We start from the raw sequence: 25799 nt of genomic DNA, 5'->3' as shown, positions 1-25799 counted from the left end.
CTAACCTCAGTGGTTAGGACATTTTCTCCATGGATCATGTTGGCATAAAATTTTTTAACTAAGTTGGGATACAATCCTTTGGATTGATAAACTACGAAATTCTTCCAATCGATATTCCTAAACATAGGTAGGATTTTCGGAAATTCTGAATCGAAGAAGGTGGTGTTGATGACTATACCAAAAATCGGGTCCGTAGAACGGACCGTAGAACGGAGATGAAAATGATATTGAAGCTTCGATTGAGGGGTGACAAGCCATTGTTCGATGTTGTTATCATCCCTTCCGGAAGAAGATCCTCGATTTGTTGTAGTTTTGGTGCGAGGCATCTTTGATTTTTGGAGGATGGAAGAAATTAGCCAAGAGAAACCCTAGAATCCGTGGGAAAAGGTGTAGGAGAAGGATTTTGAGGCTTTGATTCGAGGGATTTTGAGTGAGGAATCAAGGAAGACCAAGAGTTGGAACTTCGAGTGAGTGATGGGGTAGGGTTCAGTAGCCTAGAGTCTAAAGAATTAGGGTTTTTGCGCTTAAAAATATATATTACCTTCGAGTTCAGGTGCCTGAAGATTTGGCTTAGTTGCCTGAAGATTCAGCAGGCAGTAGCACCTCAATCGCCTGAGGTTTGATGGCTCAGGCCCGTGAGCCTCCAAAATACACTGTTTAGGCGCCTGAACTTCCTAACTCAGTCTCTTGAAGTCCTTAAATTTTTAAATTTCTCTTTTTACTCAACCTGAAATCTTCCTAAATCACTTCCCTACTGTGTAACAACCCAAGTTCTCTTCTAATTGATATAAATCTTTCTTCAGGAAGAGGTTTTGTGAAGATATCCGCCCATTGGTCATTATTATTTATAAATTCAAGTAGTATATCTTCTTTTTGAACATGATCTCTTAAAAAGTGGTGTCTTATGTCAATGTGTTTTGTTCTTGAGTGTGATATTGGATTTTTAGAGATGTTTATTGCACTTGTGTTATCACACTTAATTGGTATGGTAGAATATTTTAGATTATAGTCCTTTAATTCTTGTTTCATGTACAAGGTTTGTGCACAACAACTCTCAGCTACTACATACTCAGCTTTAGTTGTGGATAAGGTTATGAAGTTTTGTTTCTTAGAAGACCAAGATACTAGGGATCGTCCTAGGAAGTGACAAGTCCCGCTTGTACTTTATCAATCTTACAGCCTGCATAATCGGCATCCGAATAACTAATCATTTCGAATCCGGTGTTCCTTAGGATACCAAAGTCCTAAATCAATTGTACCTATCAAGTACCGTAGGATTCTTTTAACGACTATTTGATGTGATTCTTTAGGTGCTGATTGAAACCATGCACACATGCATACACTAAACATTATATCCGGCTTACTACCTATTAGGTATAGCAAACTTCCTATCATACCTCTATAATATTTCATATCTACTGGTTTCCCTTTTTCATCTTTATCGAGGCTTATGGAAGTACTCATGGGTACCTATGGGCTTACTACTTTCTATATCGAATTTCTTAAGCATATCTATTTTTAGTGTTCACTTTCCATTCATTCTTGATTTTGACATACTTCTTTTTAAGTGGACAATTAAACTTTATATGTCCCTTATTCCTACATAAGTAGCAAGTAGTGTTTTCATGTATATTTGTAGAGGATACTTGCATAGTATTTTGCTTCTTTTACAAAGTATCCTATAAATAAGTTTTTTTTCCTTTTGTTTTCAATTCCATTATAATCAATTCTTTCTTTATTACTAATCATCCTTTGTTGTAAAACCATCTTTTCAAAATTTTCTTTTCCTCTAGTAAAATTGTAAATGATTTTATCTTTATCTTCAATTTTACTTTTAAGTTCACTTATTTCTAAGTCTTTCTTGCTTTCTCCATTCACTTGTAGTTTTACTAATTCTTGAGACATGTTGTTAATTTTCTTCATTAGATCATCAATATGAGATTCCTTTTCTTTTTCAGCTGTTTTAAAACTTTCTAGTTGATTCTTTAGATTTTCATTTTTTTCTTTCAAGGCTATGTACCTTTTAGATACTTTAATGAACCTATTGTGTAAGGTAAATAGTTCCACTTGGATTTCCTTGTATGAAGGCGTACTATCACATGAATCATTACAAGACTCTCCACTAGATTCTTCCGATGAACTATAATAAGAGTTTACCTTAGCATTGTGTGCCATAAAGCACATGTTGGCAACTTCTTGTTCACTTGATTCATCCTCCAATTCGTTTGAGCTTGTATCGTCCCATGTAACTTTCATTGCCTTCTTTTTCTTCTTTTTGTCTTTCTTCAGCTGTGGACAATTAGGTTTAATGTGTCTGACGTTCTTGCAGTTATAACATGTAGGTGGTTCATTCTTAGTTTCCTTTGTGTTTGTTTCTCCTTTGTTAGTTTTTGATCCTTTAAACTTCTGAGGGAATTTCCTATTCTTCCTGAAAAATTTTCCAAGTCTTTTTGTGATAAAGGCTAGTTCGTCATCATCTAATTCGTTGTCTTCATCTTCATCATTAGAACTTTCTTTTCCAGCCTTAAGGACTATTGATTTCTTCTTTTTATTATTGTTCTTTGAATTTCTTTCATTCATCGCCATCTCATATGTGAGAAGGGATCCGATTAATTCATCAAGGGAGGTATTTTTCAGGTTTCTTCCTTCCGTGATTACTGTGGCCTTAGGTTCCCATATCGGAGGAAGTCCTCTAAGGATTTTTCTAATCATTTCATATGTAGAATAATATTTCCCTAAAGCATTTAAGGAATTTATTATGTGAGTGAACCTAGTATACATGCTAGTGATAGTTTTTTCCGGATTCATCTTAAAGGCCTCATACTCGCTAGTGAGCATGTCGGTTCTACTATCTCTAACATCTATAGTTCTTTCATAGGTTACTTAACTTGTCCCAAATTTCTTTGGCTAACTTACATGTCATGCCCCTATTAAACTCATTTACGTCTAATGCACAATATAGTGCTTTCATGACACTTGAGTTTACTTGCATCATTTATAGTCATTATCGGTCAAGTCTCTTTCTTCTTTAGGAACTTCTTTACCATCTACTAATTTAGTAGGAATGTAGTCACCATGTGTGACAACTTTTTATGCTTTCCAATCCATAGTTTGAATATATTCTCATTCTTTGTTTCCAAAACGTATAGTTTAAACCACAAAAAATAGGCGGTCTAGTTGAGGATTGACCTTCAGCAAAAGGGGATACACCTAGGTGTGTCATTTAGACCTTGATATAACTTCTAATTAAGTTTTGCTATAACTTAGCTCTAATACCAATTGAAAGTTAAGGTGTAGTCGCAAGAGGGGGGGAGGTGAATTAGGTTTATAAAATTCTTTTAAGTCTTTTTACAATCTTAGTAAACACACAAGAATGTTTTGATTTTAAATGCTTAATCAAACCACCAACAACTCACACACAAGCCAAATACCTTTAACAAAAACAATCAACCAATCAACCAAACACACGATACTTAACCAATTGCGAGAGCTGTAGCACTTTCTTATTTCAGCGTTCAAAAAGTCTGTTTAAAGCCCTGTATGAATTAATATTTGTGCGCTTCTTTTAACAAAGATTTTTGCAAACGATTAATCAACGTACTCCCTTTAAGGTTTCCGCAAAAGATTAATCAACGTACTCTCTTAAATTAAAAGTTTTTCTCAATCTTTGTTTTCAGCAACTTGCACTTAGAAACATAATTTATATATGTTGAAAATTTAAAGAGTAAAGAGCAAGAGTGAGACCGAGATTTTTTACGATGTTTGGTTTATCCCCAGCGTACGTCCTCGCCTTTGGCAAGACCACCTAAGGATTCCACTAAACCGTTCCTTTGCGGGCGGAACAAACCGTTTACAATCCCTCCTTTAGGGTGGAGCCCCCTCTCCAAGCAATATCCCACGTTCGGTACAACGATCCAATGACCTGAACCATCAAAAAAATAAGGAATACAAGAGATGCTCTCAGATAGAGTTGGTTAGTACAATTGAAAGCACTAATATACTTCAAAACAAATATCAAAGAAATTGAATTGAAACTCAAGAATTTATTCACCGGATTTCTTCTCTTGATAAGAACTAGCAATTCAGAAGTTTGAACTCAGAGAAGATTGATCAGAGACTTAGAATATCCCAACAATTCTCAGTATGGCTTGAGAGTAGATTTTCAATGCTTGGTACTAATTTGATTCAGAAATCATGTATTTATAGGCTAAAAAAGGTTTAGTTTGTGTTGCCCAAGTTACTTGGAACGTTTCCCAAGTTTATATGAAATTTGGGGCACAAGAAATATAAATTTGAATTTTAAAACTTTTAAAAAATATAGTCGTTAATAGTGGTCAGGCGCCTGAGGTCTCGGGGTCAGTCTCTTGAGGTTTTAGAAAACTGTGAGATTTTAGCTTTAAAACAGGGTCAGGCGCCTGAGGTTACCAGGGTCAGGCGCCTGAGGTTACCAGGGTCAGGCGCCTGGGCTTACACTGCCTCTTCAGAATTTGTTCAGGAAATTCTTTAGGCGCCTGAGGTTTAATCTTCAGTCACTTGAACATTTATAATTTCTGTTTTTCAGTTTAGTTTTCAAAAGCTCTTAGCTATCTTGCTTTGTTTCTTTAAAAAGCTTTTTCCGGGGTTTTAAAATAAAGTCTCTAAGTCCATGACCACCCCTAATGAGCTTCAAAGCATTTTAAAATGATATTTAGTATGAAGTACTTACATAGGTTATCTTAAAGACTTTAAACACTCTAAGCTTGAAGTCTTCATATATGTCTTTGCTTTGAATCCTCTTAGACTTTAGCTTGAGTCATCTTTAGGGTTCCATATGCTTTGAACATTTTGGACCTCTTGAGCTTTCTTTTGATCACTTTGAAGATGGAGTGTGGTTTTATGGTACTAGTGATCTTGAACTTCCATTCTTTTGTTCCTTTTGAACTTTTGTCATTCAAGCTTTCTTGAAATATCATCACTTAAACACAACATGTTAAATCAACCTTTGTTTGTTATCATCAAAACGATATTCGAAAGCCATGTTCGGCCAACATCTAGTCCTCCTTCTCGTTTTAGGCCAAGTATTGTGCATCAAAGACGCTGCCCACTGCCTCTTCCTTCCTTTGAACTGCCACTCGATCCTGTCTTGCATGAGCCCCACCGGTGTACTAGGGTTTCCCAACCCCTAGATTGGAATGGTTTTTCTTCTTCCGCTCTTTAGGCTACTCTTAATACTACTTCTGTGCCTAAGTCTTATTCTCAGGCTTCTACTCAAGAGTGTTGGTGCCAAGCTATGCAAGACGAACTTCAGGATCTTTAGGACAATCAAACTCTGGACATTGTCCTTTGTCCTGGTGGAGTTAAGCTCATTGGGTGCAAATGGGTCTACGCCATCAAGCTACGTGCTGATGGCTTTATCGAAAGACATAAAGCTCGTCTGGTGGCACTTGGGAATCAGCAGGAGTATGGGGTTGATTATGAGGAAACATGCCCTCCTGTGGCCAAAATGACTACTGTTCACACTGTTATGACCATTGCTGTTTCGAAAGGATGGTCGTTTCGCCAGATGGATGTGAAGAATGCATTTTTACATGGTGATCTAAAGGAAGAAATATTTATGTCTCCTCCTCTTGGCTTGTTTTCTTCCTCTTCTGTTGAGGTTTGTCGCTTGAAGCGGTCTCTGTATGGTTTGAAACAGGCATCATGGGCATGGTTTGAGAAGTTTCATATGTCTCTATTGGATTTCACTTTTACTTAAGAGTCAATATGACTCCTCTCTATTCTTTCGCAAGACACCCCTTGGGATCGTTATACTTCTTGTGTATGTCAATGATATTGTGATTAGAGGATTTGATCTCCAGTTAATTAAACAGCTCCAACAGCGCCTCAAATCTTCGTTTCATATGAAAGATCTGGTCCACTGCAATATTTTCTTAGGCTTGAGGTTCAACGTTGTCCGAATGGCACGCTCTTACATCAGCATAAGTATACCCAAGAACTTCTTTCCTTAGCTGGCCTTCAAGATGGTAATTAGGTTCTTACACCTATTGAGGTCAATTTGAAGATGCATCAGGCGGATGGTGATCCTTTATCTGATCCTTTGATGTATCGGCAGCTAGTGGGTAGTTTAAATTATTTGACCATTACTCGACCTGATGTCTCATTTGCTATTCAGCAGGTCTGTCAGTTTATGTAGGCTCCATGCCAGACATATTTGGCCTTTGTCCGTCGTCTTCTTCAATATTTCAAAGGGACATATGGTCGCGGCTTATTCTTCCCTTCCGGTAATTCTTTACAGTTGGAGGGTTTTAGCAATGTCGACTAGGCTGGTTGTGTGGATACTCATTGCTCTGCTACGGGTTGGTGTATGTTTCTTGGTGATGCCCTCATTTCTTGGAAAAGTAAGAAGTAGGCTCGTGTCTCGAAGTCATCCACCGAGTTTGAATATCAGGCTATGTCGGCTGCCTGTTCTGAAATCGTATGGTTTCGAGGGTTGTTGGGCAAACTTAGTGTTCGGTAGCTTACTCCTACTCTTCTTCATGCTGATAATACCAGTGCTATTCAGATTGCTGCCAATCCCGTTTTTCATAAGCGCACCAAACATATTGAGGCGGATTGTCATTCCATTCTTGAAGCCTTTGCTTGTCAAGAGATTACTCTTCCACACTTTTGCACTGAATACCAAATCGCTGATATTTTCACCAAGGCTCTCTCTCGTCCTCGCCATCAGTTTCTGCTTGAAAAATTGATGCTTCTCAATTGCCCAACATCAATTTGAGGGGGGGTGGATGTTAGCAGAATTGTATGTGCTGGCCTAGTCTATTAAGGCAGCATATATTCTAACTTATTGAGTCTAGCCATGTATAGAAGAGTATATTGTATATAGGCATATAATTGATAGGCATTTATTTGCAGCATATATTGTACCTTATTTAGTCTAGCCATATATAGAAGAGTATATTGTATATAGGCATATAATTGATAGGTGTTTATTCTTACCTTGTATAGTACGATGTAATGGCTGATTTTCAGCTTTGTAATGAGCCCAACATTTTCTATTTAAAGGGAGCAACTCTCATAGGAGGTTATTCAGAGCAAAACCCTCTTCTTGACATGTGAATGATTAAATTTTTATTTTTCATTGGATATTGCATGCTGTGTTTTCTTACATATAGTACTCTGCATATATGAAGGAATCTCATGACTCAAACCTTCAATTAGTGAGAGCATATCAATGTTAGTTAAGTTGCATAATGGATAAGTGTTTGAACTAGCAGTCTTATTTACTAGCCGAGTACGTCCCACACAAATTTTATCTCTTGAAAGTGTTTCTCCCACTGCATGACACCATTAAATGCCTCGGTCCATATCCTTCTCCAATTGTTTAGAGTTAAAACCTTTTCAATTCTTGAAGGCAACTTCCACAATCACATAGGTAGGCCTATCTAAGCATCCCCATAATTAGACATAAAAAAAGTCATGGGCTTATACAGTGCATATAACTAACCCTACTTTGGCACGCAATGTACCGAATATCTCACTTTGGGATGACATTTATTGTGGTGTTTGCATCCAGTTATGTGGTGTACCATCACTTATGTCATGTTTGATTTGCCGAATGGAATGGGATAGGAAAGGAATGGAATGAAAATTTGATTGTAGAGCATTATGAAATCAAGTGATGAATCTGATTCCATTACCCCTGATTCCATTCCAATCCTACGTACCTAACATGCAGTTAGTGCACTCAAAGTCATGAATTTTTCATGAATAAAGCCAAAGTTCCATCATTGTTGGTTATTAGATAGGCTTAGCTATTATCTTTCCTTGCAAGTCCTATGTTGGTGGATCTTCTAAACTTCAGACCAGTGTAACAAATCAACCATTATAACCCCATTATAAACATGACCATAAGCTCTTGCCAAAGTCGCTTCATTATTAGTTATCAGACTGTAGAGAAATTGGTGACATGGGCTTTGGCCATATGAGAATTTCAATAACGAACTCCTAAGCCATCCTGCTTCGCAGCTTGTAGTCGCTAATGTCATGAACTCAACAACTAAAGTAGAATCAGTTATGCATGATTGCCCTTGGAAGTAAAAGATACGGTTCGTCCATCAATAGTGAAAATTCACCCTTTAGTGGACATGTTATCTTTTTGATTAGTAATAGCATTCATAACCTTCTAGAATTGTTGGATACCCATTATAACACTTGCCATAATGCATTCTTAAGTATTTAACATCATCATGTACTGAATACCAATATATTTTATCAAGATTACTAGTATACTTAATAAGCTTGCCAACCACAAAAGCAATATCGACTCTAGTACTAGTACTTTTAACAACCAATTATCCTAGAAAATACATTGCAATATTGCTCAATCACTATTAGGTAATAATTCCATGCTTGAATCATGAGTAGAAACTAGTGTCCTATTAAAAAATATGCTTGAATCATGAGTAGAAACTAGTGTCCTATTAAAAAATAATCATATTGTTCAAGCATATTTTCAGTATAGTGAGATTGAGTTAGTGTCAACAATTATTATTATAGAAAAAAAAAATTTATTGATAGATTAAGAATGTACAAACTGGAGTATAAGATATCTTCTTAAAAAACTCTGGGTTACCCCAGAAAAAAGCAAAAGAAAAAGAACCAAAAGGCACGAAAAACAACCCAGAAAAATCAGCACGCCTTTACAAGTCAACAAGGAATGCCAATTGTACTGAATATCCAAGAACACACCCCTTTGAAGTTCCTGTTTCCCACACACTAAAGAGAAGCCAAATAATGAGTCTTCTCCCAAACCAACAGAAATGGCAACTTCTTCCCTGAGAAAATACACATGTTATGATCCATTCACAGGCCCCAAAATACTGCAAAGAAAGCACATTTCCATAATGCTTTTCCTTCCTTTTTTCCTACCTAATCCGACAAAAGAAATTGCCAAATACTTCTCCCCTGCCTCTGGACAAACCCAACATTCTCCAAGATAATTGAATAACTTGTTGCATACCCTGCAGGAAAAATCACAATGCATGAAAAGATGCAGAGCAGATTCTGAGCAGTTAAACCTGAGCATACTAACCCTTAGAGAGAGAGCTTTCGAAGGCCTCCTAATCAGCAACAAGTTATTAGTGTTGATCCTATTGAGCACAATCAACCAGAGAAAAGCTTTGATTTTAAGGGGATGACTTTGGCCTTCCAAATAGTTTTATGGAGAGGAAAGGAAAAATTGGTACTAGTCAAGAACTTACAAAAAGATTTGCATGAATAAAACCTTAAGGGATCTGAAGACCAAGATAGACTATTAGCTTCCAAAGAGAACCAAAAGTTATTCAATAAGCTAAGAAAGGATGACCCTTCCGTCTCCCTATCACTCAAGGACCTTCAAAAGTGAAAATACCAAGAAGGTAAAGGGCTGCCTGCATCTAGAATAAATCATTCCTTATGATTTTATTCCCTAAAATGACATTTGCTGCATTGATGTCTCTTATGTCAAAGTTTCAAGAAAAAATTGTTAGCAGATTCTATTTGTCATAAGTTAAGAGTCATCTATTATCAGATATTTATATCAACAGCATATAAACAAATAACTGTTTCTTTCGTTGGAAGACTTACAGCTGGATTGGTTGGCTCTACTTCATTGAGTTGCTTTTCTTTTTTTCTTTTTTTTTGTCTTTTTTCTTTTTTCCCCTGTGATTGTGTACCTGGTTTTCTTTTTGTAAAGAGAGAGGAATTTTGTTCTCTTTTTTTGATTTTCCTTTTTTGATTTATCTTCTTTTCTCTTTTATTGCAATTTTTTCTTTATAAAAGAAATATATATAAACAAATAAGTTCCACTTTCATCATTAGAAAATCTACTGTACACATTACACACTTTGTTCATTAATGGTAAAACTATGAGATGAAGCTACATCATTAAACTTTTGATGTCATTTTTAGGAGCTTGTTTAAGGCCATAGAAGGACCTAACCAATTGCATACACACATTTTGTTCATTAATGGTAAAACTATGAGATGAAGCAGCATCATTAAACTTTTGATGTCATTTTTAGGAGCTTTTAAGGCCAGAAAAGGACCTAATCAATTTGTACTCCTTGCTCTTGTCCATGTACTATAAGCCCATTTTTGTTCCATGTTAATTTCTACCACTGCACCATTTAGGAATGCTGTTTTGACCTCAATTGGTGAGTTTCAAGATTGTAAATTGAAGCTGATGCTGGTAAGGTTCTAATATTAGTCATTTTAGCAACTAAAAGCATAAGTATCAAAGCCAGCATATTCCTTCCTTTTTTTTTATGGCCTTGGTTACCAATCTATCATTTTGTTTTTCAACAGTTCCTTTGGTTGCCAATTGAACATTGTGTTTCTCAATAGTTCCATTAATTCTTTTCCTTCTTTTTAGATGCACATTTACATCCGATTGGCTTGGTCCAGGTATAATATACTAATATCTAAGTATTAGTGCCTGTTTTTAAAGCATCTACCTATGATCTCTTTTAAGGTCTTTGAATTGGATTCAATGACAATGACAGAAGAAATTTTTGAAATTATACTTTTTACTAATGTTTACCACCATGAACAGTCATATCTAGTTGATAGGATTTTTAAATTGCTCCTATGTTTCTGAACTTCCATAGGAACTTCTTTAAATGTTGTTTAATGCTAAGTTCCTAAGCTTCTTTGATTTGGGAAAGAAGAAAGTCATGTGTCATCGAAGATAGAATCTTCATACTTAGTTACCTTATTTATTTCAATTGAGTCATTAGCCTATATAACAGTGAACCTGTATGAGTTGCATGTGCATATCCAAGAAATATGCACTCTATTTCTTTTCTTTTTTTTTTTTTTTTTTTTTATCCAAGTTTCTTCTTTTTAGTCTTTACACTTGTATTACCTTGAACCTTTTAAGTAACTAAGATTTGGCTTTTTCTCTTCCAAGCTTCATGCAGAGTTAGCGGATTTTCTTTTAGCAAAAACTCCAAAAAATGTGTGTTTGGCTCGAACTAAAACACATGCAATATGCCATTTCTATAAGCTCAATGTCACTCTTTGAGCTTACTAGCACTATTAATCCAATTTCACCCCACAAAGGAGTAACCATTTTGATGCCAACTGTCACGAGCTGGAAAATATCCTTATACCCATATCTCGGATCACCTTTGCCTTGGTCTTCTCAGATATCACAATGGAAGCATGTCTATGAGGCAATACGACTCTACGAAGTCCTGCCTTGCCATAGTCATCCAATGTATAAAAAATACTCATAGATCCATTTAGTGGTCTGAGCTTAGTTGATAGGGTAACTCTTCTTCCAACTAGAATGGTCATTAAGCAAACATATCCTGAATGCTAATGGGTTCATGCTCGTTCGCAGGCATTAACGATCACTCTAGCTCCCACAGCACAACACTTGAGTAAATATGTTTGCTGCTGAACTTTCATGGTTTGAATCCATGTGTAAAGTGGGATACTACGTTACATGCAGTGCATATGAAGATACTATGGCACTCAGTATAGCCCAATTGAAACAAGAAGGCAGCACAAGGTGGTAATCTGGGGAACCTAGCTGGAACAATGCTCAATCTTTCACCAAGGGGGGTGTGAGATAACACTCCATAAGGCTTCCAATTTGACATGGAAGCTCCTAGCACCTCTAATGGATGCGAGGAACTGCCCGTTCTTAGGATGCTTCTTTAGTGCCCATTGTAGCACTGGGGGTGGTAGGCAGCTCACCATGTGTTCTCCCCATACAAAGCTTTTTCTGCCATCCTCACTTTGGCAATAGGAAACTTCAATATCTCTAAGGAGTCATCTGCCACTTATTTACAAGAATTTCATAAAAAATATATATATACAAAAATTCTATTTGGTCATATTGCCACTGGAGGTATGTTAATGACACCTTGACCAAATCAATGGTTCATAATGTGATTCATTCATGATACATCCATTGATGCCTCTCCAAGGCTTCTGTCATGGGATTCTTATGCAAGTTTTGGATGAAGGAACATGAGACCATAACACCATGCTTACTAAGTGAGCTACTAGACACTAAAGCATACATCATCCAAAGTTAGTCTTGCTGGAGATGAATTCAAGTCCACAAATCTCATGCCTTGAATTAGAATGCTTAAAAAATTTACAATGCAGAAAATACTCCCATTATAAACCTTTTGAATAGATTCTTGTTATTGCACATATGCCTTGTGGCACTGCAGTCCATCCACCAAGATATGTTATCTTCGAGGATGTTATCCTATTTAGCCTTGAATATCATCGTGCTAATTCTTTTTTGGAGCATATTCATCTTTCTTCGTCCAAAATTGACTGTTTCTTGTATTGTCTCGGTTTGCTATGGGGAAAATAAGTGCCTTTCTTTTTCTTATTTTTGTTTTGAACTATGGCTAGATGATTGAACCTTTTCTTGGTTCCTTTCTGAAGTGTTGGCCACATTTTCTTCCTTCACCATGAGGACCTTAGACTTGCCATTTCTGTCAACATGTTTGCAATATTCCTCCTCAAATTGTAGGTATAGCATTTAGCTTACTCGAGAGTTGTATCTTTCTCGTGTTTAGAATTTCTTTGAATGTGTCTTTCCAAGTAGGTGGGAGTGGGTTCACAATGAAAATGTTCATTTGATTTTGCTTAAGGTAATATTTTTTTTTTTAAATTTCATAAAATTAGTAAAATCCCCTCATAGTTTGTTGATAGGTGTCAAAAAGATTGTTGTAAATCTCAAAACAACAATTTAAATGTGTTGATGAAATAAAAAGAACTTAGGTTTAAAGCAAGAGAAAGGAGAAAGAAGGAGAAAATGGAGGAGTTAACTAGCATAGATAATCTTATTTTATTTTCTCTCAAACCATACCCCATTTGATTAGTAAAGTGCATATGACAAAAATATACACCCCCCACCCACACACAGTAAACACAAAATAACCTATGCCTCTCAATCACTCCCTCTCAAGTTGCCTCTAGCTAGAAGTGCATAAATATCAACCAATCCCATATTTTTGCAAAAATTAGACAAAGCATCTTGAAATAAATCTTTTTTTTTTTTTTTAATATATCTCATAGTGTTGTGAATATGAACTCGGAAATTCCACAGCAGAATATAAACGTAGTAATAATGAAGAACAAGTAAAGAACAAACACACAATATATCTGAAAGCAAAGTAACAACATGAAGATTTACATGGTTCTGCAATGCCTACATTCACGGGAGTAATCGACAAAGATTTTCACTATAAGAATGTCAAAGAACACAATACAAACCAATACAATGATCTTCCACACTCAAAATATACCCAGAAAGGTATATTTATAAATACTTCGGAGGTTTTCCTTTAAACACCCAACCTTATTAACGTTCACATTCAAATTTTGAAATCAGCCTCGCTGCCCTGAGCCAATCAGTTGACTAATTCAGGCAAAATGTAATTGTCTGCATTCTGGATTAATCAGTCGACTGTTTACTACTGCTTCTCTGCACAAGTGATTTCAACTATGTTTTCATTCTTTGTTTATGTACTCCATCAAGTATATGAACCACAAAAACACAACAATCTCTACCTTGGCGAGTATACGCCCCTTAGGAGAATTTGAAAACATATCTCGTTGCTCCACCTTGACCTTGGAACGTTTGGTTGGGTTCGTCTCCCTTCTAGCACTTGGAGACATGAATTAAGTCCAAGCAATGCTTGAACTTTTCAGTTGTAACCGGTTTTGTCAAAATGTCCATTGCGTTTTCAGATGTGTGAACCTTCTTTAATATAAGTTCACCTGAAGTAATCAATTCCCAGACTCTGTGGAACCTTACATCAATATGCTTGGTTCTAGCATGATACACTTGATTTTTCGCTAAGTAGATAGCGCTCTGGCTGTCACAACGTAGCACAACCCCATTTTGCTGTATACCCAGTTCTTTGACCAAACCGGTAAGCCATAAGGCTTCTTTTGTAGTTTCGGCAACTACCATGTATTTAGATTCAGTTATAGACAATGCCACCAAGGATTGTATCATAGACCTCCAACATATAGGTCCTCCCATAAGGGTAAAAACATAACCCCTTGTTGACCTTCTATTATCCATATTCCCTACATAATCAGCATCAACAAATCCTACAACTGATGGACTATCTTGTTGCTTGCCGAACATGATGCCATAACTAGAAGTACCCTGTAAGTATCTGAAAATCCAGTTGACGCCTTCCTAGTACTGTCTACCCAGATTAGAAAGAAACTTACTCACCACACTCACTGCATGTGCCATGTCTAGTCTTGTACATACTATGACATACATCAAACTTCTCACGGCACTAGCATAGGACCTTATGTCTCAGATATCATCATCCGTATTTGGGCATTCAGTAGTAGACAACTTAAAATGACTTGCTAGAAGTGTACATACCGGTTTATCATCAGTCATGTTGAACCTTTCTAACACCTTTTCCACACAACCATCCTGAGATAACCACAACCTCCCTACAATTCTGTTCCGGCAAATCTCCATCCCAAGTATCTTCTTTGTTGGACCAAGATCTTTCATGTCAAACTCTTTATGCAATAGATCCTTTAATTGATTTACCTCAGTTAAATCTTTTGCAGCTATTAACATGTTATTGACATACAACAATAAGAAAATAAGAGAATCATTGTCGAACTTACTCACATACATGCAGCAGTCATATTCACATCTTCTGTAGCCAATCTTGATCCAATAGGAATCAAATTTTTTGTACCATTGCCTTGAAGACTCTTTCAGCCCGTTAAGAGATTTCTTCAACTTGCAAACTAAGTGTTCTTACCCTGATTCACTGAATTCCTACAGCTATACCATATAAATCCATTCCTCCAAATCACCATGAAGAAATCCCGTCTTCACATCCATTTGTTCCAAATGCAGATCGTAATGAGCTACTAACCCCAACACTGCCCTGATAGAAGTGTTTCAGACCACAGGTGAAAAGATTTCATCATAATCTATTCCCTTTTTCTGTGAGTACCTTTTTGCCACTAACCGTGCCTTGAATTTTTCTCCTTCCTTTTCTGAAATTGCTTCTTTCTTCCTATATATCCATTTGCAACTTATCAACCTCTTCCCATTTGGAAGCTCCACCAGCTCCCAAGTTTGATTCTTATGCAACGATTTCATTTCCTCAATCATAACACCCATCCACTTACTTTTCTCTTGGCCGTGCACTACCTTTGGAAAAGTAACTGGATCATTACAATTGGTAATGAAAGTATAAAATACTAACTCTTCAAACCCATACCTTGGCGGTGGTCAGATAGTGCGTCTGGATCTCCGTATAAGAATATTGTTGACTTGCTGGTTTCCTGAGTTAGAACTCCCTGCAACCGGAGGAACAAGATCATTATCGTTGTCCTGAGTTTCTAATTACACCTGCACAACATGTTTGTCTCTACTCCAGTTTTCTTGCTCCTGTTTCTCTTTATCATCAACTTGATTACGCTTCACCATAGCCTTCTCATCGAAAATTACGTCCTTATTGATCACCACCTTGTTTGCCATTGGATCCCACAATTTGAACCCCTTCACACCCTTTTGATATCTCAAAAAGATGCCGCATCTAGACTTTGCATCAAACTTCGATCTCTCCTCACTAAACATGTGAACATAGGCTAGACAACTGAATACCTTCAATCCAAAATAGTCTACTGCATTTTCCGTCCATACCTCTTCTGCCACTTTCCCTTCCAGTGATGCCTTTGGAGATCAGTTTACCAAGAAACAAGCCATATTAACTGTCTCTACTCAAAAGTCCTTTGGTAGCCCTGCACTAAGCTTGAGACACCGAACTTTTCAGTTAGAATTCGGTTCATCCTTTCAGCCACACCATTTTGCTGAGGTGTCTGGCGAATAGCAAAATGTCTCTTAATGTCCTGCTACTCACAAAACTCTATGAACCTAGAATCAGCATATTCGGTCCCATTGTCTGACCTGAGACATTTGATTCTCCTCCCCTTCTAGTTTTTCATTTCAACTTTCCATAATTTAAACATGGCAAACGTATCAGACTTGTGCCGTATGAAGTATACCCAGACTTTCCGTGAGTAGTCGTCAACAAAACTCACAAAATAAACATGTCCACCTTTTGATGCTACTCTAACCGGCCCCCAAACATTAGAATGTATGTAATCAAGAATACCTTCCATCTTGTGAATAGCTGGTTTTAATTTTGCTCTATTTTGTTTCCCAAGAACACAAAACTTGTAAAAATTCAGCTTACATGTTGCCATACCTTTCAAGAGTTTTCTCTTGTGAAGTTCTTTCATACCATGCTCTCCTATATGTCCAAGCTGCATATGCCACAAAACGCTCTCATCAAATTTAGTATCTATGACTACAGTTCCACCTACAATTGTAGTTCCCTGCAATGTATAAATATTACCATCTAACTTTTTCCCTTTCATCACCGTCAGATTTCCTTTGCACACTTTCATAATCCCACCTTCGAACTTGCAGTTGAATCCATTACAATCCAAGGTGCCAAGTGAGATTAGACTCTTTCGTAGATATGGCATGTGTCTTACATTACTCAAGGTTCTTATAACACCATCAAACATTTTTATTCTAACACTTCCTATGCCAATGATCTTATATGAGATATCATTGTCCATAAGAATTGAACCTGAATTTACCAACCTATAAGTGCTGAACCACTCCTTATTTAGAGTCATATGGTAAGAACATGCCGTGTCTAGGATCCATGAGTTCGTGAGGCAATTCGACCCCGATGAAGCTGAAAGTACATCACCATCACTGCAAACTGAATTTCCCTCTTGAACTATATTCGTTGATTTTGAAGTCTCTTCATGCTTTTCAGCATTTCCTTTCTTTCAATCCGGACACTCCAGTTTAATGTGCTCCTTTTTACTGCACTTATAATGTCGAATATTCTTTTTCTTCTTGGATTGAGTTTGATATTTTTGACTAAATCAATTTCTGAATTTTCCTCTCCCACGATCATTGTTAGCTTTGACCATAAGTCCTTCTCCGTGTGAATTATCATCGTAGAATTTCATCCTTTGATGAAACCCCCAACAAGGCACTTGTCACCTCTTCCAAGTTTAGGGTCTCTTTTCCCCATGTAAGAGTGGTAACTAGATTCTCTTATGTGTGAGTTGTTGGCAAGGAATTCAGTAGCATCAACGTCTTATCATCCTCTTCAAATTTCACATCAACCCACATTAAATCACTTATGATTTGATTAAATGTGTTGATGTGTTGATTCAGGTTCGAACCATCAACCATCTTAAGCCAATAAAGGCGCTGCTTAAGAAATAATTTGTTGGTAAGGGATTTGGAGCATGGTTCGAAATCGCGGTCGCGGGTGTCGCGAGACGCGGGAGATGCAGGTGTTACATAACGGGAAGCGGGCATAACGGTTGTGAATTTTTTTCATGCATGCACAACTATGCCAAAATTGAAAAATAAGCACGAAATCCATTAATACATGATTTTTAATGAATTTTAAAGGTCTTCATTCAACCTACAAATATTTTTTAATAGGCATTATGATTTTTATATTAATTTTAGTGCTTTGTTTACAAAAAAAAAAACATATTTTTTTATAGTTTACATTACTTTAATAAGTAAAAAGATGTAGAAATGTAATTAAAATGAAGAATCAATTAATTAAAGACATAAAGTTACTAAATTGTAGATCTAATATTAAATTATTAATTGTCAAGGTTCTAACTCTCTAAGAGTTTAAGTAACTCTATAAATTTTATATTTTAAAAATTTTATACTAATTTTTTATTTTAATTAATAAATTCTACTTATACAATCATTACTAATTTACAATTGTTAATTTATATTCTAATTAAATAATAAATAAACTAAATTTATATATTAATTATATTTTTAAACTAAAATAGTGAAATTATAAAACAAACTGAAATTTACAATTTATATACTAATTAAATAAACTTAAATTTATAATTTATATAAAGTATAAATTGAAATTATAAAACAAACTAAATTTATAATTGAAATTGACAATTTATATACGAATTAAATAAACTGGAATTTACAGTTTTTATACTAATTAAACAATTTGAAATTTAAAACAAACTAAAATTTACAATTTATATAAAGTATATATTGAAATTATAAAACAAAATTATTAAGGAAGAAGGCTTGAAGTAACTTACCGTCTTAGTGTCTTACTCTTACCCACACGGCACACCCAACTCCCACGGAAGCTACGATCTGCGAGCTTGCTGCCTGTGAGAGAGACGATTGGACAAAGGACTGAGGAGGCTGCGACCTGCGAGCCTGCTACCTGCGAAAGAGACGATTGGACGAAGGACTGAGGGAGACGATCAAACGAATGACGGAGGAGAAGGACTGAGGGAGACGAAGCTGATTTTTGGGATTTTAGGGTTTTTGAAGCTTCAGATCAGTAGATCGAAGTTGTACGAAGGAAGGAGACGAAGACTCGAAGAGTGATTCAAGTGAAGAGGGAGCTCAGACGACAGATCTAAGGGTTCGAAGGCTCGAGCTGCTCTTTGGTTCTTTAGAGGCTTCAAATGATGCGATCAGATGAAGGAGAGACGCACAAATGGAGCAGATTCGAGGAGATAAGGTACGCTGGAAGGGGGCTGTCGGTCGTAACGTGTCGTAATTGACGTTACGTGCCGTAACGTAAGTGTAATGGCCGTTACGGGCCATTATGTTTCCGTAACGGCCGTTACCCATGTGAATTTCCTACTCACCGCTAATGCGACCTGTAACGGTATCAGCCACCTATTTTTCTGTTACGTAACGGTCGTCACGCTATGTAACGACCGTTATTTAATACCATGATTTGGGCATATATCGGCTTTCAAGCTTTTGCCAAACAGCCGCAGGAGAATCTTCCTCCATGACATGATAGAGTACTTGGTCGGCCAAACATAATTGTATTATAGCAACAACCTTTGCCTCTAATTCTCTCCAACTAACCTCATCCATACCTTCCGGTTGAACACCATATAAGGCCTTCACTATCCCTTGCTGCACAAGCAAATTCTTCACTCTCCTCTGCCGCAAACCGAAGTTTTCAGTTCCATCAAATTTGACAACATAAAATTTTGCAGATGAAGTGCCCGATGCCATAACAACAATGCTCTAATACCAATTGTTGTGAATATGAAATTGGAAATTGTACAACGGAATATAAACGCGGCAATAATGAAGAACAAGTAAAGAACAAACACGCAAATATATCTAAAAGAAAAGAAACAACACGAAGATTTACGTGGTTCGGCAATGCCTACATCCACAAGAGCAATCGACAAAGGTTTTCACTATGAGAATGTCAAAGAATACAATACAATCCAATACAATGATCTTTACACTCAAAATATACCCAGAATTGTATATTTATAAACTCTTCGAAGGTTTTCCTCCAAACACCCAACCATATTAACGTTCACATTCAAATTTCGAAATAGTCTCACTGTCCTGAGCCAATCAGTCGACTAATTCAAGCAGAATGTAATTGTCTGCATTCTAGATTAATCAGTCGACTAATTTGGCCAATCAGTCGACAGTTTACTGTTGCTCCTTTGCACAAGTGATTTCAATTATATTTTATTTTTTTGTTTATGTACTCCATCAAGTATATGAGCCACAAAACACAACACAGATGATTAGCTGAGTTCATAAATGGAGTGCTTGCAACCCTCATTATAACATCCCCTAGCAGAGTGCGGAGCTCCGTCAAAGTGTCACATTCTGCTAAAGGCACATCGTGTGTAATGTATGCTAATAGTGTGTAAATAGGATTGTAGCCATGTGAACTCACCTTTGTAAAACCAATTTTTCATTTTCCTTTTTTAGGTTGCCATATAATTATAAATTTGCAATCTTGTTTTCCAGTTTTCCAACATTTGCATAAAAAAGATGGAAAATATCTTCTTCTTTTTTCCCAAGTTCTCCATTTAAATTTTGATAAATTGGAAAAAGAAAAAAAAAAAAGGGGGTGACATTTTTCTTAGTTTTTAAAAAACTGAAAATGGAAAATAGATAATATTTCCTACAACTAAACAAGCCCTTAGATTAACTTCATTTTCCAATGTAGAACAAATCCCACTACCTTGTTCTCTTTTTTAAAAACCAAAATCAAGATTTATTTTTAGAAAGCTTCAACATTATATACTTAAATTTAAGTCTCCCAAGATGAATATTTTGAAGTGTGTATAGGCTTCATGCTCTTGAATCTTGGTAGATTTGTCGACTAAGACAACCTTCCTCATGTCTGTCAACTGTAGCTCTTTGGTCTGTCTAATTGTAATATTTGTTTTGTATAGATATATTGCAGGCCAACATATGCGTACTTTGAGCGGAAAATGTTGTTCCAGGGATCTTCAAACCATTTTCTCCTGAGAAACCACCTTCTTCGCCTTGTATCAACCTCAATTTATATGGTTCTTGTTACTCTTGTTGCTGCAGCCATGCCTTTCTTTGGGGATTTTGTGTCCATCTGCGGAGCCATTGGATTTACTCCTCTTGACTTTGTATTCCCTGTTTTGGCATATCTGAAGGCCGGAAGAATGCCCAAGTCTCCAAAACTTCGCCTGTCACTGCAGCTCCTTAACCTTACTATAGCAGCTTGGTTCTCGGTGGTTGCCGTATTGGGTTGCATTGGGGCCATCAGATTCATCATAGATGATATTAAAACTTACAAATTCTTTCATGATATGTGAGATTTTGGATTTTGGTATTTGATCTACCGTCTTAATCTCTCTTCGCTGTAAGATTTTTCAGTCAACAATGGTAACTTTATGAATTTACTGCTTGCATTAAAGAAAGATTTGCACTGGGCACTGTGTAACCCATCTCCCATCTCAAATTCCTACCGGTTCTTAGTTCCAGATTGACTATAGGACTTCCAGCATGACTATTTCTCCATCAAATGGTTGAGCTCTCCTTGGAGACGAAAGCAAATCAAATTTCTACATATATGCAAGGAAAACGCTGTATTTTAATTAAATCTGCTATATATATATATATATGTATGTATGTATGTATGTGTGTGTGTGTGTACATGTATATTTCTTGTCTCTCTTTCTCACTTTCATGTCAATACAAGAAATGTCTTGAAATTTGTCCCCAAAATTTTAAATTTCAGTAGTACTGATTTTCCCGGACAGAATATTTTCTCCTGGAAAAGGTATAAATAAATATTAGATCCTAGACTTATAGTTAACAAACAAATATTGCTCTTCAAACAAAACAAAAATAAAAACCAAGCCTTAGTCCCACTAATTGGGGTCGGCTATATGAATTCTCTTCCGTCAATTTATGCGATCATAGATCATTTCAAATATTGCTCTTAAAATCCTAAAATTTGTACACGTAAAATTCATCCCGAAAAACATTGAAAGCCTTGAGGGACAAAAAATGTGATTCCTAAATCATTTAGTGGTGAAACTATTTTGTCCTGAAATGCCTTTAGAGAAACATAAGGTGTTGACAAAGGTTCTTAAGGGATGCAATATTGTCATCAACAGGAAAACCTTGTAAGTTCTTTCTAGCAACTAGATTTTTTGTGGAAAAAACTCCCTAGCTACTGAATTTATTGCATATCTTTTATGTTTTTTTCAATCAAAAAAATAGTGTTCTCCAATCTCTTTGATCAGTAATGTTGAAACTATTACAATTGCTTTTGGGTTCAATAGAATCCAATTTTTAATGATTTAATTAACATTAAAAAACATTCTGGTGTTATAGTAGTTTTGTACCAGAAGTATAGTTCCTCTGCATTCAAATTCTATGGTTTTCTTCCCTTTGAACTATATAGTTAAGCCATTTCTCAGCCCCACCTTATGTTTCCTCAACATAGGCAAGCCATTTTGTCAAAGACTTGATGGATGACATTAACATTTTTAAGAGCAAATGAGTTGTTTTTTATCTGCTAAGCGTGAACCATTGCTACGAAAGCAGGTAAATTACTCCTCATTGCACTCCCACAACAACAAAAACAATACAAAGCCCAAAATAAACCCACAATAAACACAAATATTCAACTTCTTTGTGCTTTTTCCCTAAGGAAAAGATCTTGAACCAAAATTTTGAATATTTTATATTAGGTGTTTTTTTTTTTTTTTCAAAAGCTAAAGTTTCAAAAGCCAAAGTGGATAGCTCATAGTTCTACAAGTGGTGGTTGATGATGCCCAAATGGATCTAAAACTTATGGCAATAAGGACGTTAGTGCTGTGAATGAATTTGTACAGCGGAAATTAAATGTAGCAACCAATGAAGAATAAATATGGAACATATACATGCATTATATCTAAAAGTAAGAACAACAATGCAAAAATTTACGTGGTTCGCTAATACCTACATCCATGGGAGCAATTGGCAAAGTTTTACTATGTAAGTGTCAAACAACATACAATACAATTCCTCTTACAATGATCTTCCATCATTAGAATATACCCAAAATGGTATATTTCTAAACACTTGGAAGGTTTTCCTCCAAACACTCAATCATACTAACGTTCAAAGTTAAAATTTAAAATTTAAAATCAACCTCGTTGTCTTGAGCCAAATCATCGACAGTTTTAGGCAAACTGTCGACAATTTAAGATAGAATAGAAAATACTGCCCTTGCTGCATTGGTGCATTCTGATTTCCTTCATGTTTTTCCTTAAAATGTGAGTTACAATTCACAACAGTTAGTAATATTTATAAGAAGTTTATCGTAGGTGAGTCTAATTAAATAATTTCAAGCAAAATATGAGATGCCTATAAAATAATTAATTTGGAGATCTGCATGCGTGATATAGGGAAATAGATATAACAACTTTATTTGTGGTTGGGTTAGATTGCACACTAATATAAGCTTTGGGATAAGAATTTATAAAACGAACAACTTGTTTTGATTCGGCGGAATAGTTATTCATTCGAATGAGATGCAATATAGTTTAAATTTTAGATCAACGGAATAATTATTCCTAATTATTTTATTCATCTTGTAATAAGAGAGGAATAAACATTCGTATGATGAAATTTGGGAATAGTTATTCATTGTTTTCTTTTTATGGACTCATAAAATGTTTTTCATTTTGATTTGCTTCATAATAACAACATAATTTCTTTTTATAACTAATTACAACTAATCTATTAAACAATGACCTCCCCTAAGGTTTTAAAAATTTCAGAGACCTCTAAAATTTAATAAAAAAACACAAACCTCCCCTTTTATTTTGCAAAGAGATAAATTTTTTTAGGTCTTTTTGACAAGCTTAGAAAAGATTTGTGACATTTTTTGAATTTCAAGAGAGATTTTTATCTTTTTATTAACCTTAAAGAAAGGTGAGCGCCTTTTGCCCAAACCGATATGAATTACCTAGTCTCGTAAATTGCTTGCTAGCTATTGCAATTATTGATATTGGAATAGCTATTGTTAGAGGCTTAAAGAAAATGGTACCACAACACTGAAACAGAAGAAACCAAAAAACGAAAGGGAGAAGTAATTAACAATATCAAGGAAGGCCATCATTAAATAAGTTGGATTGGGACAAAACCAAACCTCATTAAAGCCAATATTATAACTAGGAATTGAAGAAAACTAAAAGAAAAGAAGACATTGGAAATAGGAGCATGCAAGCATATCCATTAAACAAAACTCCATGCCAGAATCCAGAATGGGAGGCAATTCTGACACTCCTCCAAACTACGCTTTTTGTCTTCCCCTACAAATAAATTCCGCGTTGGATGGAGTGGAATGGTTGAGGTCACTGGTTGTGATTCTCTTAAGAGATTATTGCACACAAATAATACTTGAATTTTATTGAAATCAATCAATCTAAAAAAATAACAATGGAAGTTTTTCTTCCTTTATAATTTCTCTCTCTCTCTCTCTCTCTAGATTTCTTATTCTTCACTTCATGATTTTCATTACAAACTTACAATCTATTTACAGGCGTACAAAGATGGTAGGTGGCACACCTATTTTAAAAACAAATGCAAAAACAAATTAGAGTTGCCATTATTGAAGAATCCAAGTTTTTTTACCACATAGGTTGCTAGTTGAATATCTAGAAGCACACATAAATTGATTTTGTCAAGTTTATCTTTTCAACATTCCCCTTAAAACTTGACTCTCTTGTCTTTGTCATGCCGAGCATCGTCTTTAGTCTTGCAAAATTATCGTTGCTGGAGTGGCTTTGTGAAAATATCAACAATATGATCATAAGTCCTACAAGAAATCAATTCCACTTCCTTGTTCTTCACATGCTCTCTAATGAAGTGATACCGAATATCAATATGTTTGTTTCTCTCGTGAAAGACCGGATTTTTTGCAAGAGCAATAGCTAACCGATCATCGATATAAACCTATGTGGGATCATCTTGTGAAAATCTCAAAATTTTCAAAATAAATCTGATCCTAATACCATAACATTACAATGACTTGTTTTTTTTTATGACCAAGTAAACGATGTATCTCCCATAAAGAAAGTGAATCCAGTTGTACTCTTCCTTTCATCCAGATCTCTTCCCCGGCCAATCGCTATCTGAATAGCCAATAAGTTTGTTGTCTTCACTCGATGTGTAGAACATACCATCAATGATCGTACCCTTGATATAGCGGAGTATCCTCTTTGCTGCATTCAAATGGGACTGGTCAAGAGTCTCCATATACCTGCTGACAAGTCCAACTCCATAGAGTGTATCCGGTCTAGTGCACGTCAAGTATCTCAAATTTCCAACCAAACTCTTGAAGTATATGGGATCAACATCTCCTTGCTCATTCTTCCTCAACTCCAATCCTGTTTCAACCAGAGTCGTGATAGGGTTGCAGTTTTCCATACCAAACTGCTTCAGAATCTCCTTCGCATAGTTTCTTTGGGAGATGAAGATTCCCTTTTCACTTTGAATAACTTCTATGCCAAGGAAATGAGTCATTTGATTAATGTTTGTCATCTCAAATTCCTTGACCATGCTTTGCTTGAAAGTTTCAAACATAGATGAATTGTTGTCGGTGAATATCAAATCATCGACATATAAGCAGGCAAGTAGCATGCTTCCATCTGTCACCTTCTTTATATATAGTGCATGTTCGTAGGGACACTTCTCGAATCCATTCGTCTGGAAATAGTCATCAATCCTCATATTCCATGCTCGAAGAGCTTGCTTCAAACCATATAGAGCCTTCTTCAACTTGTATACTCTATCTTCTTTGGTCTTTTTCACATATCCAAGTGGCTGATCAATATATATTTCTTCTTCAAGAAAACTATTTAGAAATGCTGATTTCACGTCTAATTGGTAAATCTTCCATCTATTCTGTATAGCTAGTGAAATCAACAACCTGATGGTCTTGAGTCTAGCAACTGAGGCAAAGACTTCTTCATAATTAATTCGCTTCTTTTGTTTGTAGCATTTAGCAACAACTCTTGCTTTGTATCTTTGGACTTCTCTTCGAGCATCCCTCTTGGTCTTGTAGACCCATTTCACTCTAATAGTCTTGCAACCCTTTGGGAGAGTGGTTAACTCCCATGTCTTGTTCTTTTCAATTGATTTAATTTCCTCATCCTTTGCTTTTCTCGACTTGTCTTCTTTGTTAGCTTCCTCAAAATTAACTGGATCATTGGTTAATAGCAGACAATATAAATTAATATATTCATCCATAGGTTCTGTATTTTCATATAGATCATCTAGTGTATAAGCTCCTTGGGGCCTCATATCCGAGAGTTCTTGTTCTATTGGTAATGGAGCTTCATACCTTTGTGGCAATAGGAAACCACGTGGGGGTGTCAGCATGTCTTTAAGTAGTTGTAGCTCTCCA

At 36.0% G+C, this 25799-nt stretch overlaps 1 protein-coding gene across 1 annotated transcript in view; it reads left to right on the top strand.

Moving 5' to 3' along the window:
• Window positions 1-20837, top strand: part of LOC131161813 (GABA transporter 1-like) — a 69600-nt gene extending 48763 nt beyond the window's left edge. Inside the window, exon 7 of the mRNA XM_058117799.1 lies at window positions 20314-20837. Within this exon, the coding sequence (XP_057973782.1) occupies window positions 20314-20709 (396 nt within the window). The 3' untranslated portion in view covers window positions 20710-20837. The remainder of the gene's footprint in view (window positions 1-20313) is intronic.
• Window positions 20838-25799: the final 4962 nt, after the last annotated feature.

This window comes from Malania oleifera, chromosome 8 (assembly GCF_029873635.1).
Source record: "Malania oleifera isolate guangnan ecotype guangnan chromosome 8, ASM2987363v1, whole genome shotgun sequence".
In the NCBI taxonomy this organism is placed as follows: domain Eukaryota; kingdom Viridiplantae; phylum Streptophyta; class Magnoliopsida; order Santalales; family Ximeniaceae; genus Malania; species Malania oleifera.
Note: the sequence above shows the minus strand (reverse complement) of the source record. Positions and strands in the feature narration are given on the sequence as shown.